Source organism: Suricata suricatta, chromosome 5 (assembly GCF_006229205.1).
Source record: "Suricata suricatta isolate VVHF042 chromosome 5, meerkat_22Aug2017_6uvM2_HiC, whole genome shotgun sequence".
In the NCBI taxonomy this organism is placed as follows: domain Eukaryota; kingdom Metazoa; phylum Chordata; class Mammalia; order Carnivora; family Herpestidae; genus Suricata; species Suricata suricatta.
The window spans coordinates 92,126,310-92,146,317 of NC_043704.1; the positions used below are offsets into that span (position 1 = coordinate 92,126,310).

At 38.8% G+C, this 20,008-nt stretch overlaps 1 protein-coding gene and 1 long non-coding RNA gene across 4 annotated transcripts in view; one reads left to right on the forward strand and one right to left on the reverse strand.

Moving 5' to 3' along the window:
- The window catches only part of SPATA16 (spermatogenesis associated 16), a 224,994-nt gene that overhangs the window by 192,088 nt on the left and 12,898 nt on the right, over positions 1 to 20,008 (forward strand). For both annotated transcript variants that reach the window (XM_029939862.1, XM_029939861.1), the window contains exons 9-10: positions 5,930 to 6,094; positions 8,654 to 8,737. In XM_029939862.1, the coding sequence (XP_029795722.1) occupies positions 5,930 to 6,094; positions 8,654 to 8,737 (249 nt within the window). The remainder of the gene's footprint in view (positions 1 to 5,929; positions 6,095 to 8,653; positions 8,738 to 20,008) is intronic.
- Positions 13,743 to 19,138, reverse strand: LOC115292013. 2 transcript variants are annotated; one of them, XR_003908756.1, is made up of 3 exons: positions 19,005 to 19,138; positions 18,265 to 18,367; positions 13,743 to 13,839 (listed from the first exon to the last, which is right to left on the reverse strand). It is a non-coding gene; the product is annotated as an uncharacterized LOC115292013 (long non-coding RNA). The 2 variants fall into 2 exon arrangements; XR_003908755.1 differs by lacking the exon at positions 13,743 to 13,839 and adding an exon at positions 15,464 to 16,234.

The following is a 20,008-nucleotide window of genomic DNA, read 5'->3' on the forward strand; positions in this document are numbered from 1 at the left end:
CAAATATTCCAAGTTGGAGGATTTTTAGAAGCAAAGTTTAGGTAATGATTTGGGGGGTTTTTTTAATATGCTTTAAAACATACTGCAGTGCTACACTTTGCAATTTCCAGCATTTATTAGGCTAGTGTCTCATTAAAGAGGTTTTACTTTGTGCCTTCCTGATATCTAATTCAAGTTTGCAGTACATTTGTCACTTCAAATTAGTAACAAAATTTTAGTAAACATAGTGTTTCCTCATTTCATATATTGGGCTATTATATATAACTATCTTGTTTCATACACAAGAATTTGGAATTTTCAAGCTAGTGCCTCTGTACCACACTTGTAAATTGGATGCTACACTAAGAGTTGGCAACTGATCTTTGTACACCCCTAAGGTAAGTTTTCTCAACCAGGGAAAATACGCCCTTTCTACTTTTTAGTGTTAAAAAGCCCAAAATAAGACCTACATAATGCCGTACTGTTTTACAAAATGTAAGACATTATACTGAAAGTTCATAAAGGGAACTTCTCATTAACAGGCTATAAAGGCTACAGATTTCCCCTTTTAAAAATATTTTTCACAAGACCTAGAAGATGGAAATTTTGAAGAATTTTCTTTTTGTGGCTTTTGTATTACATCATGGATTTGATGTTCTTACCTTACAAGGAGAACCAAGGGGGTCATCACAAACAGCTACTTAACATCTGTTCAGCAGTGTATCTGCTCAATAACATTATTCAGCATTTTTAAAAGCTATAAAACTCCTAATCTATTTGCATGACGTGTAATTCTATGCGTTACAAATACAGAAGCACATTTTTACTAATTTTCCTACCACATAGCTCCCCGCTACCCACAACTGTGTTCCATTCAATTATCTTTTCTATAATTCTATTAAGAAGAAATCCAGGTGTTCCTGGGTGGCTCAGTCGATTAAAAGTCCACGTTCGGCTCAGGTCATGAACCCCTAGTCCTTGGGTTTGAGCCCCACAGGCAGGCTCTGTGCTGACAGCTTTGGATTCTGGAGCCTGCTTTGGATTCTGTGTCTCCCTCTCTCTCTGCCCCTCCCCAACCCATGTTCCATTTCTCTCTCTTTCAAAAATAAATAAACATTAAAAAATTAAGAAAAAGAAGAAGGAGAAGAAATCCATTTCCGTTTTCTCACAATTCTAGAGGCTAGAAAATCCAAGATCAGGGTGCCAGCATGGTCAGGTTCTGATGAAGGCTCTCTGCCTGGCATGAAGCCGGCCACCTCTCTCTGTGTCCTCACATGGCAGAGACCAAGCTCTCTGGTGTCTCTTCGTATAAGAACATTAATCCTATCACGAGGTCTCCACCCTAATGACTCTGTCTAATCACTGTAACACTGAGGGTTAGGACTTCAACGTATGAATTTGGATGAGTAGATACAAACTTTCAGTTAATAGCAATCTCATGGCTCTAACACTAATTTTAGGTCCTGTTCTCCAGTTTACCCTCTATCATAACCTCCTCTAGCCACACACATGCCATCGCCGGCCTCAAGTCGCGACCCACAAACATCACCCTTGTCATCACCAGACCCTTGCCAGCAGTAGAGTCTTCGCTAACAAGAACCCTCTCCATGCTAACCGTCACTTCAGCTCATGGTTAGCTTAGCAGAGCTGAAAGTTGTGTAAGTGATCTCTCGATGCCCTGGGTGTTTGGGGTGACACTGGCTGTCCCTTTTTACGTGTCAGGACACTGGCCACCTCACCTCTTGCCAGTTCCTATCTCACACCGTGTTGGGTATGCAGGTTGGGCCTGTCTAGATTAATGTGCACTTTTTAAATGTTCTTAACTCATTTTCTTCTCACCTTTCAAAGGGCATTCTAGCCACTTAGGAATTGGTATGTGCATGTATCTTTATGTGTCCATAAAGGATATTTGAAAAACACAACTAAGATTCTTAGCATCAAATTAATAACTCACTCTTCTTTAAAGTGAGTTAGTACTACTTTGCTACGTGCAAGGCATTTTATCAACATTTCTGTGTTAGCTTCTATGGGAGATAGAATCTTCCAAAATAGTTTTTAGAAGATTATCTCAAAGATGGCTGCAATAGAATTGAAGCAAGTGAGGAAGAAAGTATCCAGGAATCACACAAGTATATCTAAATATTGGCCTCTAGGCTTTTTATTATATGCCCAACCACAGCTTCATAGAGCAGGACTGAATAAAATTAGCTGCAAAGGTAACCTAGTTTAATGAAGCAGGTAATGAGTTAGTTGTTAGGTAGAAATTATTCCTATATTTTGCCATTAACTGTGACCCAAGAAACACTCAACAGTGTTTTTAAAGATTCCCTGAAGTGTGTTTTTTTTCTTGTCACATATCAAATGCTGTCCACTTGAATGTATTACATTGTTTGTATCAGTTGTTACACTCACTTGTGGCACCTATAGATCAAGACTTTTGTCCAAGGCTATGCTCTGTGTAACCCTAGGGCAAGTCGTTTAACCTCTGAGCTATTGTTTCTCTTTTATTAAATAAACTGATATCTGCCAAGCCCACCTCACAGAGTTGTTGGAGACCAGTAGTACGTAATCCATGTTAAAGCACTTTGTAAACTATTACAAATTTCAGATTTTTCCTTATTTGCATTGATTTTAGCTTGTTTTGACTAAAGGACTGTTTGATAGACCTTTGTTTTTCTTTATGCAAGCTGTGTACTTTGAAATTACATGTTCTAAAACGAAGATTGTGTGAGTGTCCTATGGATTTCTAATTTTTTTTCCTTAGATCACTAACGTGCTCAGATCTACTCACAAAGTCAGAATTAAAGGTGTCATCTCCAGCCATGGAGTAGATCTAACCACAATAGGACTTCCCAAGGAACATGAATTTTCACCTCTTGCCAAGAGATGGTAGAGGGAACAAAGGACATTCCTGGTTTTCTATGTGTCAGGCAATGATTCTCCTTACACTCTGACCCCAGTTTCCTTATTTTTATAGATTCCTTTACTAGGCATACAACAATAACATATGGCCAAACAAGAATGATTCTGGTACCGTAAGAGTTATGATCTAAAGTATTCTACCACCTTCCTACCTGGTGGCTCTTAATCCCCCTAAACATCAACCCCATTCAACCAGTCGCTCTGCTCTGATGGTATTTTTCCTTCTCTGGATCCTTGTCCTAATTATTTCACATGCTGCTGGGTGCCTCTGTGCTTTTCCATTCATTAACTTTATTGGCTGCTGTCAGTTTCAAACCTTATGTACTGTGCTTCCTGGGCTAAATGTTAAAGAGTTAAAATCATAAAATCTCTCGCCATGCATGAAGCCTTCTTCACAGCCTGACTTGCCAAAAAATGACCTAACCATGTTTTTAATACCTCATTAATTTTACTTTTAATTTCCTCCAAGTGAAGCATAAAAAATGTTTACATATACACATTTGAAATGAACAGTGATATGCATTTTCTACCCCTTTTTTTGCGATTAATGTTTCTATATGTATGTCAAATGGAAATATATTTACTTGGGCTCTGCTTTCTAGTGGTATTATGTAGTACCACTTACTTGCTAAACCTTTAACCATACCTGCTATTAACTCTAGGCAATTCTCTGACTAAAGCCTTCATTTGGGCTTGCTATTTACCTAACCTTCATTGTACCTGTGTGGATTTTAGCTTCAGTCTTGGCCACTTTATTACACTCTTTCCAGCAGCTAAGGACACTTTTGATCACTCTTGAAGGCTCATTGGGAAGGCTACTCCCCTTTAGATGTAGCCTTTGGTAACATTAGATGTTTAACCTAATTCCTTCATGATTTATTATTTCCTTTATTTTCTTAAAGAAATAGCATTAAAACATTCCTCTTAGCATTAGATATCAATTTATATTCCTTTTTCACTATGTCTCTCAGAAACCCACATTTTGTATAGATAAAATATTAATCTGTAGTCTCCTGATAACCAGATTGCATTGGCTTAGGGTGGTGGGGGAGGATAGGTATCAATTAGCAGTCAACTATGCTCTGTCCCTAGAATCAGATTTTTATGGAGCACTTCCTGTTTTGTTATGCATCCAACAATCAAGCTAACAAAGCACCACTGCCTTCCACTATTTTTATTTTCCTGATGTTTTGGAAAATTACACTGATAGATTATGTTCCCGAGCAGACTGCTGTTGTTTCTGCTCTTTGGAGTTGAGTCACTACACCACTTTCCTACAATGAGCCCCATTGTTTATTTTAAAGAAGAACAAAGAAAGCAATTTTTCTTCAGAAAGAAAACAGTTTCTCCTGCAACTTGCTTTCCTCTATTTGACAGTATCGCATTGTTTAGCTCCATGTTTAAACTAAATGGGTAGGCTAGCTATTTTGTCAAGTCTGAGAAGGGATCCCAAATCCACAATTTGCAATCATCACTCCTATAGGCTTACAGGTTTCAGATAAATGATTAATCAGGAAAAACAAATTAGCAGAGATAGGAGGGCATTAGTCAACTGGCTAAAGTGTTAGGGAGGCATACAACAAATACAATGTAATTCTGCTCAACCTTCCTATATTACCAAGATTCTAGAAGAGTGCCAACTTCTAGAGGTCAGTGTCCATCAAAATATGAGTATGACATTTCAGAAAGAACTGCTTTCCAAATTCAAGTTGAAATTCAGATGATCTGTAGTAATGTTAGTTTCTAATAATTTTCTTTTTTTAGAAGAGATTCTATTTAAAGGAAAAAAATCATGTCTGCCTTCTCTAATGTCTGGAGAGAAAAATCTGCTCTATAAACATACATAAGCTAAAATAGTCTTTGCTCAGATATTAAGCTTTAAAATGGTGGTTTGTTCAACTTCCATTTGAGGTATTTGAATATGGGGGGGCACTTAGATAAAATCATATTTCTAGGACCACATATCAAGAGATTGTGATTCACCATGTAAAACCCAGTAGTCTGCCTAGTTAACAAAACCTCATGGTTCCAGTACAGCTGGTCAAGGAGGAACCCTGTTATAAAAGAATATTAGTCACTCAGATTTCCTCTCCTGAGCACCAGGATGCGGAATGCAATTGCCAAACTATATTTTCCTGTGACTTCCCACTTCTTATCACCCTCCAAACACAGCAGAAACCCAAAGCTTTTCTATTAACCCTTAGATACCCCTTCCATCCCCTTTTTCCTAAATATAAAGAAGAATTTTTATGATAAATTTTATTTCTCCTATCAAGCATTACAATTTGCATTAGAATTTTTAGAGAAGGTCATGTCTCCTCTTTTATGGCTGACTGGCACACCTTATTTAAAAGTGTGCCCCACTTTAAGAAATCCCAAAATACCATTAGATTCATGGGGGAGGGGGTGGCCCTTACAAATGTGTACATAGCCTGTTTCAGGATGGATTGTGTCAGTTGTTGGGATGGTCCAAGGAGCCAGAAGCAAGTGCTGTAATACCACAAGGAGGGGAACCAGGGTCCAAGGCCATCCAGTGAGAACTAAAGATTTAATGCAAACCATTGGGGTAGACAGAACTCAATGTGCATAATATTTTTCATGACTCAACTTGCATAAAAAGTTTTCTTTTATATACACAAGACAGTAGGCAACTCTTAGCTCCTATGATGTCATGATGACATAGATAAAGTCACTCCCCAATCAGCACAACTCTGTGAGATCCCCACTGGAAGAGTGGAACACATGTTCAATTTCAGTCCCCTCTTCTCCCCTCAAGCCCAGGTTCCTACTACGGGGCCACCTGCACATCCTTCGCAACAGTCTCACAAAGTATTCCCTTTTATATACATTCATCTGTTTGAAGGAAGGGTACAGGCAATTCTTTAAAATAATGGAAAGAAACATTTATTTGTGTCAGATACCCCTTGCTTCCAAGGACGTAACCATAATAATCCCTGACTTCAATCTCTAGGGAGAGGTCCAGTTTTGTGATTTTGTTCTAAAACATTTCCTTTTCCTGGGAGACCAGGGGAGTTTCTACCGGTGCTCGGGCGTGGTGGAGAAGCTGCAGTACGCCAGCCTCCTGAGCCGGCTGCAGAGAGTGAAGGAGCAGTCCCAGGTGGTCAATCAAGCAATGGCGGAGCTGGCCACCATCCCCTACCTACAGGACATCAGCCAACAGGAGGCAGAACTGGTAAGTGTTTTCCTTTGTTTAAGGCTTTCACAGTCCCCCGGCCAACAGAAGAATGATACGTTCTGAAAAACAAAATTGTGAGAATCAATGTAGTCTGAGGGCAAACTGCCCAACCCTCCTGAGGCATTTTAATAAAGAAACTGAAAATGTAAAAAGGTGTGTTTCTGTCTTTTATTTGCTCATGTCGACTAGCCACCATTTTTACAGTAAGACCTTTGTGATGTGTAAAAACATGGAAGAGGGCTGATTACTCATATTGTGGATCAGGTTTTTGCTTTAAATAAAATATAATTTTGATAAATTATTTCTTAAACTCCAAGATAGGTTAGCATATAATTTTCTTGTAAGGGAAAGTGAGAAGACAAGAGTAATTACTATATAAAAAACAACCCTGTGAAATAGTCTTTATAGTTTTCTTATTCACTTCTAGCATCATATATATGTTGGCAGTGCCAACACACACACACACACACACGCACACACACACACACACTCACCGGTACATTTAAATAAAACAGTTGTTTCACTGGAGGGGAAATGTAGTTAGTCAAATGACTTTTTTTTTTTTAACTGAATTGACCAATTAACTCAGAAAACACGGAGCCAGTCAAAAATCAGTTAATGGAATATCTCACAGAAACAATCTTCAAACAGATGTGTCTATTAAAACCATAATCAATATTAGAAATGTGGCTCCTCGCTTGTAAAACTATTACTAACCATTGTGAGGGCCATCCGAGGAAAGGTAAAAATTACGGTATATGGAAATTCTAATGTGTTGTAAGGAAGGGCTCTTTACTTTGAGGCTTTAATTGAAGGTAGCTAAAACTAATTATAGACCTGAATTGAATTCACGTAGCAAGGATGAGAACAGCCCAAACCGATCACCTGTAATTTTCAGATAACTAAAGCAACCCTCCCTCTTTGAGCTTTTAAAGTTGTAACAAATTAATCCAACAAGAAGTGAACTGCCAACATTTATAATGTTCATCGGACCTGATAAAAAGGTATTAAATAAATACTGATATGCAAAGTAAGTATATAAAATGGTCTGACTAGCCAAATAATAAAACTGTGCATACTAAAGTATTAAACTATGGGGGGGAGTCTATTAATCAAGGAATTACTAGGTCAAAACCAGCAATAATACTTTGTAAACCTTTATGGTTGTGTGCAGCGGAGCACCTTCTAAAAGGCTAAGTGTTTATCCTTCCATTCATAAGGCATTCAGGAGTGCAGTAAGTATGGAGTTTTCAAAGTGCATATTATAGCCAATTTTAGATGATTAATGCTCCTCTGAGATAAGAGGAAGCAAAGAAAATGTTAATTTAAGAAGCTGGCACAGTGTTGATCCTGTCTTGCTAAAAAGCACATTCAAGATTTAAATGAAAAATACAGGGGAGTTTTCTGCACTTAGGGCTTCTTAACCACCTATCTGCAGCTTTTTTTCCCCTCCGGAAATACTTATATTTCCAAATATATACAAAGAGCATCAAACTAGCATTATTGACATCCCTCACTCACATGTTAGTGCAACATCCCACTATCTGAAACCTTGGAAAATAGGATTTCATGGGATATTTTCATAATTTATATGCCTACTAGAAAAAATGTAATATATATGGAAGTATATGTGCAGCCAAATAATTAAAAATCACGTATCTTGCAGGATTTCATCACCTTAAGTAATAGATTTTACTTCCTAACTTCCAAGCCCAGGTTAACTTAGAAAATAAATTCTAGTAATATCTTTTATGGTTCTGTATAAACAGTGACTGCTCAGGAGAAGAGTTTTGAGTGACTCAACTCTCTGCCCTCCTGCTTAAGCTCCGCAGTATCTAAAGTACAGGCAGATTATCTGAGCGCTCGCACTCCGATGCCGCGGTGAACCGAACCGGCTTTCTTTTCTAGCTTAAATATCACGTGGCTCCACGCAGCTTCGTTGCCGTACGCCCACATGCGCAGCATGTAGGTTGGATTCTTTTACGTTGGAACAGGGCAGTGTGGGGCAAAGGGTGGAGTCTTTTCAACTTGCCTTTCAAAAAGGCAAGTTGGTTATTTTGAAATTTTAGGAAATAAAAGGATAGTAAAAGAACTTAAGTGAGCTAGATCCTTTAAAATGCAATAAAACAGCACAACTTTACTATTGTCCTCGGGTGAGCTTTTGCATGAGGCCTAGAATTATGATACATTAGCCTCAGGAGAAAATACTAAAATGCGCTCATGTACTACATGCCATTTCCTGAGAGAATTAACTACTGCCTTCATTCTTTACAACCCAAATCTGTTTTTACAAAACAGTAACACTTACTACATTAAAACCTATATGTTTTCCACACATTTCCAAGAAGCATCTTTTCATTGTTACAATATTTTGTATGTGCAATAATACTTGGTAATGACTGAAGCAGAGATGAGGTGGCCGTGTTCCTTGTCAGAAAGATGAGTAATAAAATCATCAGCGTACAAATGATTTTTTAATTAGGTTTTAATCTGTGTATTTAGGGACGTTATTTCTGTGTGAATTCCACGCTGATAATTTTTATCTCGGTGCCACAGCTGCAGTCACTAATGGCAGATGCTATGGACACCCTTGAAGGAAGAAGAAACGATAAAGAACGTGTGTGGAATACAATCCAAAAGGTAAAACTTTGAGCTAAAGGACAAAGATATATTATTGTCAGAGAAAATGTCCATCTTGGGTCAAATCTGCTTAGAAAATACAAAAGAAAGCTCTTCAGGTTCTTTTATTGTTTGTTTGGGTTTTTTTTTTTTAAATAAATATAGCTATCTCCCTGGAAGTGTAACCAGAATCAAAATGGGTTTATTTAATCTGTTTCCTCGGGTCTGCTTCTTCAACAGATTGTGGTCATATGGTTTTATGGGTCTTCTTATGCTCATTTTCATATTCTATTTTCATTATCTGCCTTCTCCATTATTGCTTATTATAGATTGTTTTAAAGCCCTTTCATCAATGTTTTAGTCTACCTCCCAACACTTTCCCCTATATTTTGTCACTTGAAGATTAATGGCTACATTTCGGAGAACTACAGAAAAACTAGCACATTGATGCTTTGAGTGGAGAGGTAACCTACTGGTTTTTAGAAGTAGGGGAACAGTCAGGGCACCTGGGTGGCTCAGTTGGTTAAGCAACCGACTCTTGATTCTGGCTCAGGTCATGATCTCATGGTCCTCTCTGTCTCTGTCTCCGTCTCTGTCTCTGTCTCTCTCTCCAAAATAAATAAATAATAAAAACACTAAAGAAAGAAGTAGAGGAATAGTCTACAACCATACCACCCTGAATGTCCCAATCTCATCTGACCTCAGAAGATAGGCAGGGTCAGGCATGGTTAGTACTTGGATGGAAGAAGTAGAGAAACATCCCTTCCTTGGCTGCCTGAGTTAAATAAAGCAAGCACAGAAATGCACGTAGCACCGGGTACTCACAAGACTTGTGTGATACTGCCGAGGTCTCTGACAATGTAGGAGGGAGTTATGTTAGGTCTCCAGTCCAGTTAAGAACTCATAAAGTCACTGTAAGAACTCATAAAGGAAGACTTAGTATTAGCAGATGTGAGAAGAGCAAACCAAAGAAGCCTCTTGTTTAAGAGGTAATCATCAGCCATGAAGTATTCTAGTGCATCTGAGGAAATGGTGTCTTTTGTAATCGGTTCAGAGGTCCTATGGTAAAATACATAGAACAAAAATTAACTGAATGCAGCAAATATTTGTTGACAACCTACTGTATTAGAAAGAACACTTGGTATTAAGGATCTTGTGCTGGATGATATAAACACAGCCCCTGCTTCTATGTGCCTGACCACCTTTGGAAAGATTATACAGCTACAAATTTACTGAATATTGTAGTTTAAAAGTGGACATACAATAATCTATAGAAACAAATAGGGAAATATGATCTGGTCTAGAAAGTCAGAAAAGCCATCTCTGAGACAGTGATGGTTATACAACATTTCAAGTATATGTAGTAGTTATCCAGGTGACAAGGGAGATTTCTACAGAGAGGGAAGAGTTTATACCAAGAGTGCAAAGAAAGCAGGACATATTTAAAAACTGATACGAAAAAATGTTAAAGGAGCAAGGAACGCATTTCAAAATAAAGTGCAGAAATATAAGTCAAATCACAAAAAGACTTATAAACTATGTTAAGGATTTGGAATGTTTCAGAAAGTGTTTATCTGGAAAATGTTTTTGAGACTTCTCTAGGGCTACAGTGGGAGAACGGACTGAGGAGCTATAGAAATGTGGGGCAGTCAGTTATAAGGCAGTGTCCTGATCTATGGTGGTGGCTGTGGAAATGGAAAGAAGTAGACAGATAGAAGTAATGTGCAGGAAGCCAAATCTACATGCCATGTTCACTGATTTCATAAGGGAGTGTAGGGAACAGGAGAAGTTAGAATGATGCCCACACATTGGGCTTGCGTCATGGGGCAGGGAATGAGGTGAGGTTTGCTGGTGCCATTTACTAAGAAAGAAGGCCTTTCAAAAGTATAGCTTTGGACTGAGACTATAAGCCCTTTCAGAATCCAGTCAGAAGACAGAAACCATTCTACATACTTGAAAGGGAATTTAATATAAAAAATGGTTAACTAAGTATGACATTGTTAACTAGGTAACTGAAAAAGCAGAGGAGATAATAATCTAGCACAGAAGAAGCAATTAAAAGGAGGAGCTGCCACCATTAGGGCTGGGAAATCCAAGAGAAGAGACTGGAACTACTAAAACTTAGAAATTTGGAGCAAGAACTCTGCTGGGCCAAAACTGAGACCTCCCACTAGAAGGCACTTCTCAGCTGGCACTACTATCTCTGAGCCTGAAGGAAGAATCCTGAAGGGTTCAGATTCACACTTCTGAGGAGGGAGCACTCACTCACTGGTGCTGATAGGAGGGAGGGTGGCAGGAGCAGTGAGGGGTGGTAATGGAGGTAACTGTGCAACTTTTGGACAAAACTAGATTCACCTGCTACTACAGAAAAGAACATAACTTTCTGGAGCAAAGAAGCCTTGCTTTAGAGATGCTCACAGGAACCCCAAGCAGACAGGAAGTCAACAGTGAGTCACTCCTTTCTCCTTTGGCATCACAATGCCCCTATATCATCTCCTATTGGCAGAGACTAACAACTGGCAAAACAGAAATGAGGTTTGCAGAGTTCCAGCCCTCAGCATCACAGAGCTAATCACAGGAGGGTGGGTTTGGAGTTAAGAGATTATGGGCTAATTAATAACTGGCACAAAAGTGCATTGAACTTAGGACGCTCCAAGATACCCAAGGGAGAGTACAGGAGTCTGGAGTTCTGGATAAAAGACCAAACAGAGATTGTTTAGTTGTTGGCAAATTGATATCAACTGAAATCATTAGAGAGGGTGAGATGGCTGAGAAAAAGCACAGAATCGGAAGAGAAGAGAGCCTTGCAGAGTGTGTTTCAAACTTAGAAAGAGAACCATACAAAAGAGACTCAGAAGAAAGGGCAAGAGGAATTGTAGCTGGAGGTAAGCCAAATGCAATGCTGATGAGAGTTAAGCAATAGAATCAAATATCCCTGTTTGCTATAGAAATCATTTTTTTAGCATGAGGTTAGAAAACTACAGCCCACAGGTCAAAACCAGCAGTCACCGATTTTTGTAAGTAAAAGTTATTGCACACACCCATGTCATTCATTTACATATGCTCTATGTCACCTTGGCCAAGTTGAGTAGTTGCTAAAAACACCATACAGCTCACAAAGCCCAAAATATTTACTAACTGACCCTATACAGAAAAAGTGTGCTGTACCCTGGTTTATAGCATTATCCATCCCCAAAATGTATACCTTTGTATACTACATATTTGTATTTACAAATCCAAGTGGTAATAGAGTGACAGCCCAATTATGAAATTCCAAGGACTAGCTAAAAAGGTGGAAGAGAAATTGACATTTTTCTATATCTACCTATATCTTACAGGTAACCAATTCCACCTCACAATAAGCTAGTTTTTGATGCCCACATTCAAAGGAATATTTAGCCTATGGCTTCCCACTTTGCTCCTATTGCAGTTATTTATTGCTGTGTTATAAATCGCCCAAATATAGTGGTTTAGAACAATAATCCAATATTATCTCTTCTCATGATTCTATGAGTTGACCAGACTCAGCTAGGGGTGGTTCTTGCTCACTGTCTCTCATGGTGTTCAGTCAGGTGGCTTCTGTGCCTGAGGTTAGAGTCGTCTGAAGGCTAAGAAGTACTAGACTACAACACAGCTCACTCATATAGTTGACACTTGACACTAGACACTGAGACAGCTGACTGGAGTGCCTATACATGTGGCCTGTTCATGTGAATGAGGCTGTAAACAGCAGTACAGCTGGGTTCCCTGAGGAAATATTTCAAGGAAAAGGAACTGGAGGCCATCAGTCTTCTTTAAGGCCAGTTCCAGAACTTTCTCTCATATTCTGCTGGTCAAAGTAGTTACAGGCCAGTCCAGATTCACAGGGTTGAAGAAATAGATTCCATTTCTCCAAGGAGGAGTGAATTCATGAGGAGTATGAAATGATAGCATGTCTTGGAAACAAGCTCCAACAGCAGAGCTATGTCCTATGCTGGAAGAGTCAGGAGGATAGTAACATGAAGGCCTCTGAGGTTGGGACACTGCAACGCCACACTGTACTCAACCACTAGGTGTCTAGGACTCACTGGTGAGCAGCTTATCTTTCCAAATTAAAAGCCCTGGTAATGATCCTAGCTTTTTAAATGGAGCCTCCTGAGAGGTCTTTACGAAGATGTGAATGAGAAGGAACAGGGTGCCAAATTTTTCCCAAGGGCTTTTAATTTGGTTAATGTGACTCTACAAAGGATGATCATATCACTTTCAGACAATTCCGGTAGCAAGTAAGTAATTTCCTTTTACTGCTACAGAGTTAATTTGCGTGTGCAGAAAAAAATAATTAAAAAAACCTAATTGTACAAGCTACACTGTGTTCTGAGCCCACTAGAAGTTGATATCAGCATCACCACCTCTGAGATCTGTTATCTGTAATAGAAACAGCTGTTGTACCTAATGAAAACACTTGAAATTTTCATCTGAAGCAGCAGAATTATAGCAGCACCTCCTAGTTCCACGTACTTACAGGGTCTGGCAGAATCCCCATTACCTAACACAATTTTCAGGGCTTCACTTTGTTATAGGTCTATAAAAAGCCCATCAAGATGAAGTCTGATTCATGAGTGCTGACCTCCTGTCTGTATTTTTTTCTTTGAGATTTTTCGAAGAACCCAGAAGAAGAAAGAAAGAGACAATGTGTTTTTTTCTAATTTACCAGAATGAAAATATATTCTTTATAGAGTTTTAGGAAAGTGGCTTTTGTTTTGGTTTGGCTTTACAGCATATTTCCTTTCCAGTAATTAATTCAAGAAAGATATATGTATGTTGGTTTAGCTTTGCAAAAATAAGCAGATTACATTAAAAAAACATAAATTTTCTTATGTTGGGAAGTTTCATGGCACAGCAGGATCCTTTAACAAGGTTAAGTCCTTAACAACAACAACAACAAAGACAAAACAAAAAAGCCTGAGAAAACATACCCTTTTGAATATCCCAGAGGTCTTGTTATCACACTGCTCATTCATGCATTCATCCAGCATTTACTGGGCATCTCCTGTGGGTCAGATATTGTTCTAGACATTGAAGATACAGCCATGAAAAAACGGTACCATCACAATGTTTGCATTCCGAAGTAGGCACTAAACTACCTAAAGAAATATGGAATATATTATAAGTAATGAAAGCCATGACTCTGGGAAACATGAAAGGAAAATAAAAGTGCCAATGATTGCAACTGCACTAGAATAGTCAGGCCAAGATTCACTGAGGTGACATTAGAACAAAAATCGAAAGAAATGCAAGCCATGCAGATATCTTGTGAAAAGCATTCCAAGTAAAGGAAACAGTAAATGTAAAACCCCAAGATTAGAGAGTACCTAGCATGTACAAGGAACTACAAGGAGGGCTGGGGGACTGAAATAGAATAAATAAGAGTAACAAAAGATGAAGTGATAAAGGAGATGACATGATGCTTTGTCAAACAAAAAATCAAAACCATTCTAGGCTGCTGAGATGATAATCGGTTGATGGGGGAGGGGGGCAGGGTAGAATCAAGGAGACTAGTTAGAAGTTTATTGCAATGATACAGGAGAGTAATTACCGTGGCGTGCACCCAACGGCAGAAGACTTGAACCTTGAAGCCAGGTGGTGGTAGTGGATGTGAGGCCAAGTGGGGAATTATGGTGACTTCCAACTAATGTGGAATTTGACCACAAACCAGCACAATTTGTTTGTCTTCAATTCTCAAAGTAAATTTCTTTCAATCTGGGTCTAAGAAGTCACAAGGAATGTCTAGTTTATCTACCTCTATAATCCACCTATGTAATATCCACATCCTCTGTTCCTTAGTTTTTCATCTATAATCAGGAAGAATACAGAACCTAACTCTGTTAAATCCTTGACCATTCAGCTCCCATTCATGGGACTTTGGGCAAGTCACAACCTTCTGAGAAACATAATATGTTCAAATCCTTACCACCCTTAGAGCCTATGATTTTATGTTACCTAGCATTAAATCCTAAAGCCCATTAGAGCTTTATGAACTAGACCTGAAGATAAATAGAAAAAGAAGTCTTTAGAAAAGGGAAGCTTTAAAAAAAAATGTGCCAACTGTTAAGTTGGAACATTCCTATTTCTTTTCACCACGGAATCAGTTAAGAGAAACAGTTAAGCAGCACTCTGTCTTCAACTCGGAAGAAAACTTATTTGCTTTTCCTTTACAAAGTCTAAGCTTCATATTGAGAAGATCAGAATTTAATCTGGTACAACATATAAAGTATGGTCTTATTCTGATATGCTTCTGGATCACTGATTTGAGACTACATGAGGAAAAATAAAATTTTGTCATTTTAAAAGTAATGAGAGAAAGACTCTACCATGTGATCATGGTCCTGTGAATTTTCATGAAAAGAAATAATTCTTTAAGTTTCATCAAATATTACAATATAGTACATCACAATCTTCAATGAATTCAACTAATGGAGTATATAGGTGGATAACTTTAAACCATCCATATGAACTTGTTCAAAATTATTCAGCTTTTTATGTGCCTTTCCATCTCAGAACCTTAACTTATACATCGTACTCATCATCAAACAGACGTGACATTCATTGATATACTAATTTGGTCTTTTAAGATGAAAATGGGATAGAATTGTATGTCACTTAGCAACTCTGCTGTTCAAGGCTGTTGATGTAGGCAGAACAAGCAGGGGAGAATACAAATCTGGGAGATGGGCCAGGGGCAGTTGGTTGAGGAGGAAGAGAGAAGAGCAAATTGGAACATTTTATTTACTTTCCACATCAGCATTCAAACCTGAATCCCTCCAGAAACTCTTCTGAGAGAGACTGCACATGCGGCGCTATCATTCACCGGCCAGTCATGTGGGCTGACTAATACGTGGTTAGGGCCTGCAGTTGTGTCTCTCTGAAAGTGCTGCTGTCTTTTCAAAGATTCAGCAGCCATACCACTCATTTGCAAAGCAGTTTTTCCAGCAATCAGGCTTTTCCTGTGTGTCTTGTTCTTTAAGGAGTCTCCGCAGATTTATTGCAATTTGATTGTGAATCTTCTCCGCGTCTTGTTATGGGCTTCCTCATTACCATATCCCCAAATTCCTTTACAGTGTGTACTCTAAGCACTGCTAAGCAGTTCTGTCCATGGCATAATGCAGATCGTGTGGGGAAACCTAACCACTCTTGTTGTTGACCACACTGGGGAGAAGGACAGGGACAGACGATGAGGACAAGGAGAGAGGCAAGGCCCAGGGGGTAGAAGAGGCCAGATGCCTGGGATAAATCATCAAGTTTCCTGGGACAAATGAGCCTGTGCCAGTAGGTGTCCAGACAGCAGGTGCAGTGGAGGAACATCCAACAAAGCCCGAGTAGACCTCCTGATTGTGGTCAGAGGCTGAGCCCTTGCACCTGCAGGGAGCATTTCATCCTCAAATGCTGCACTCAGCAAAGCCAAGTCTATCCTGGAAAGTGGAGGAGGCCAAAAGCCTTGGTGCTGGCCATCTTCCCGAGCTACAGTGTGATCCTCCAAATCTAAATGACAAACTTCAGTTACCATTTAAACCAAACAGCATCTTTCTCCTCTGACTTAAAGAGGCAGGGGGGGGGGGGGGATGAAAAAGCATGTGGTTAATTTGTTAAACATTTTCAGCAACTGTATTTGCTGATCTCTTATTTCCCACCTGTGCTTGGTCTTCCCTCCAAAACTGGGAATACCTCTTTTATATACTTTGTTTGTTGAAAATATTCTAAAAACTTTAATGATTCAGCAAGAAATTTCTGCAGCAGACACATTTCTGTGCAGAAGTCAATTCCTAGCATAGCCTCATCTAGAGAGCATATATCCAGGAGGTTTGCCAGTTCTCAGCGAGAGTTTATCAAGGGGCAAACAAAGCTAACTGCCATTGTGCTCACATACATAATAAAATACTGTTAGTCAACAAAGGATCAAACTATGTTAGTCTCTTTGAAGTTTGCTTTTGAATAACTATCACAATTAAACAAGCTATAGAGAAATTTATTTCACATAAATAACTAAGTTAATACTGTGATGGTGGCAAATATTATCAGTGATTACTATTGATCTTTTAATATTGTGCCAAGCATTTCCTCAAGTTATCATATTTAATCATTGCAACAACCCTGTGAGGGCGATGTCATTAGTTCTCCTTTGAAAGATGAGGAAAGGAGCTTTGTAGAATTAACAAGGAAACAAACCTAAGCTTGTACTGAGGGTTTAGTTCTGAATCAGATTGGTTGAGGTAGATCAAAGGCTCTGCTCCTAATCATTAGGTAGAACACTTAATGTTCAACCAAATGCAGCTACTAAAAGTCAACGGCACAAAGAAGGTCTTCTAGCCCCAGGGCAGACTCTGTAAGACAACCAGTGAGACAAGCCTTGAGTCCACCTTTCAGCAGCGAGTAGAACCGAAGCATCAGAGGCTATTGTAGGCATCCTCCATCCTTCTCCAGATCACAGCCGACTGGCCCAGCTGAGGATGTATCCAGACAGCATTGCAGCAGCTGCCTGACCAAATCCAAAACCTGGAATCACTGCCCCCTGGATCATGTGCTCTTACTGTCTTCTCTCATCATCCCTTTTTCTATAAACATTGTATTTAGATTGGCTTTGATAGCTCACTGTTTTCCCTCTTCCTGCAATATTAGAACTTAGAGGAAACAGCTTGGAAGTCTGGTCATTTCTATAGTGTACTTACTGTCCATCTGAGGGTCACCCTCTGGTGAGTTATCTGAATTATTCTGAAATGCAGCCTGTCAATGATATTGCAGTTTCAGAAGCACATATTGCTACAACTCCTCCAAGCTTTATTCTCACAGCCCAGGAGACTTGCGACTGGAACTGGATAGCACATTTCTCACTCCTCCACTTCCTGGGATCCCTCCCCACCTGTCCCACTAGTGAGCTGATGTAGGAAGGTAACTAAAACAGAAATTGGGAATGCTTATATTTAGTTTTTTAATGTCTATAAAAACTTTTCAAATGCATCTTTCAGAAGTTCAGTGAAATATCTGGGGCAAGGGAGGGGAGCATAATTCTCAATTCTATTTTGAACCAAAGAGTGAGTTTGCAGTTCATTCTGAAAGTTACTCTCCTTAAATTACCAAAGGTGTCTTCTTTGCTTGGCAGCCCAGCATTTTATTGCATGTATTTTATACATTAAGTTTTGCAATCCTTTATAATTCTGGAGAATAACACAATAACAGCTTATACCACTTGGTAGTTAAATGAACCATAGGACATCTTCCATTCTGTATTGAAAGTGGGATTAATACAGAGTTCGGAGCAATTGACTTGTAGCTCATTCAATCATTTACAGTGTACTCATTATACCTTTCATCTTTCGGAGAAGGGCAGAAATGAAAGAGCTTTACATGCAGCCCTAAAGGAAGGTATGGGCCATTTCTCATTCTGATTATGACTTTCTTAAAATGGTGTGTGTGGAGGAGGGGGAAAAACTATAATCTAAAACACAGACAAATGCCATAAGCATAAACACACCCTTATCTCTTAGCATTATCAAAACTGTGTGTGTAAAACTTACGTGTACTCTGCTAAAAATGGTTTTCTGCTTGAGAAAAGATTCTGGAGAAGAGAATGAATGGCTGATGAAAGGATAAACATAGGAGTATGTTGAAGATCCCAACCTAAAAATAAGATAAAATTAGGCCCTCTCATTGAATTAAAATAAATCCAAAAGACTTTTAACTTCCCATGACCTCTTATGCAGAAATGACCCCTTCAGCTTCACAATGATTCACTTAATCATATTAACATAGATATTTAGAAGCAACTGCAAAAACTGATTCAAGAAATGATAGTACATTTGCTATGTACTATCCTGAAGTACAGGGATCAAAAATTATTTTTTAAAAAACCATGATAAGAGACTTCCACTTCATGAATATGGAGTAGATAAGCTTTTCCCTATTTCTCCCATTAAGTACAACTAAAAATCCTGGACATTACATGTAAAACAAACACAAGACTCTGGAAGGTAGAATGAAAAGGACTGACAACCAAGAGACATGGAAACTTGAGGAATGATATGATGGTAAGTTCACTGGATTATTTTTTCCTCATACATCCTACACTCGTTGCTAAAGAAGGTAGTAATCCAGAAACACTAACATGTGTAGATAAAACAAGCCCCTACAAAAGCCTACCCTCTCTAGCCAAAGGACAAGGAAAGAGGAAGCCTAATAAATGGAAAATTCTTAGACAATAATCATTCTACTCCATCCCACTCTACATCACAGGAAAAAGTGGTGATCCAACACCCACCCATGTCAGCAAAAGTTAAGTAGGGAGTCAGACTTCTCGGCTGTAAAACATTCTCCCAGCCTTCCCGCTCTTACAGGGTAGTGTCAGAGAACACCAGATATGGAGCCTGGACTTTCATCTCCACTGGGAGATAAGGAACCATTTCCTCCCTTCCCCCTGCTGGTGTGGTGTCAGAGGAGGCCAGTAGACAATCGGGAATTTTGCCACATGCCAACAATTATGAGCCTGCCTCCTCAATATGATGTCTGTGGAGGCTGCATGGCAAGCATTGATGTGGGACTGCTCCCAGCTAGGGAGGTATCAGTGTCATCCTAGTGAGGAGCTTGAATGCTCATTTTCACCCGAAAGTAATGAGGAACGCTTTCCTCAGGAGTCAATGAAGGGCTTAGTAGGAAATCTGAACTTCCATACCCAATTGGCAATAAGAAGACAGTGCCCCCCCATCCTCTGCCATAGCAGCGTCAGAAAAATCCAGCTAAATGAGGTTTAAATGAGAGCCATAACTTCATATCATAATGCCCCAAATGTCCAGGTTTCAACTGAAAATCACTCATCCTACCATGAACCAGGGAGATGTCAAACTGAATGAAGAAAGACAATCAATAGATTCTAATACAGAGAATGATAGAGATATTAGAATTATCTGACAAAGATTTTAAAACAGCCATCAGTTTAAAAAATGTTTTAATGAGCAATTATAAACATACTCATATGAATGAAAAAATTGAGTGTCCACAAGAAATGGAGAGTCAACAAATAATAAAAGATATAAAAAGGACCAAGTAAAATTTCAGAACTGCAAATACTGAAAGAAAAACATATTAAAAAAAAAAAAAAAGAATTCCACAGATGTAAAATATGATACCAAATATCTGAAACATGAAGTGGAGAGGGGTAAAGAATGAATTTAAAATTAAGTGACAATAAGTTTAATATAGACTGCTATATGCAGATGTTATATACAAACTGAATAATGGTCACAAATCAATAACCAGTAATAGACA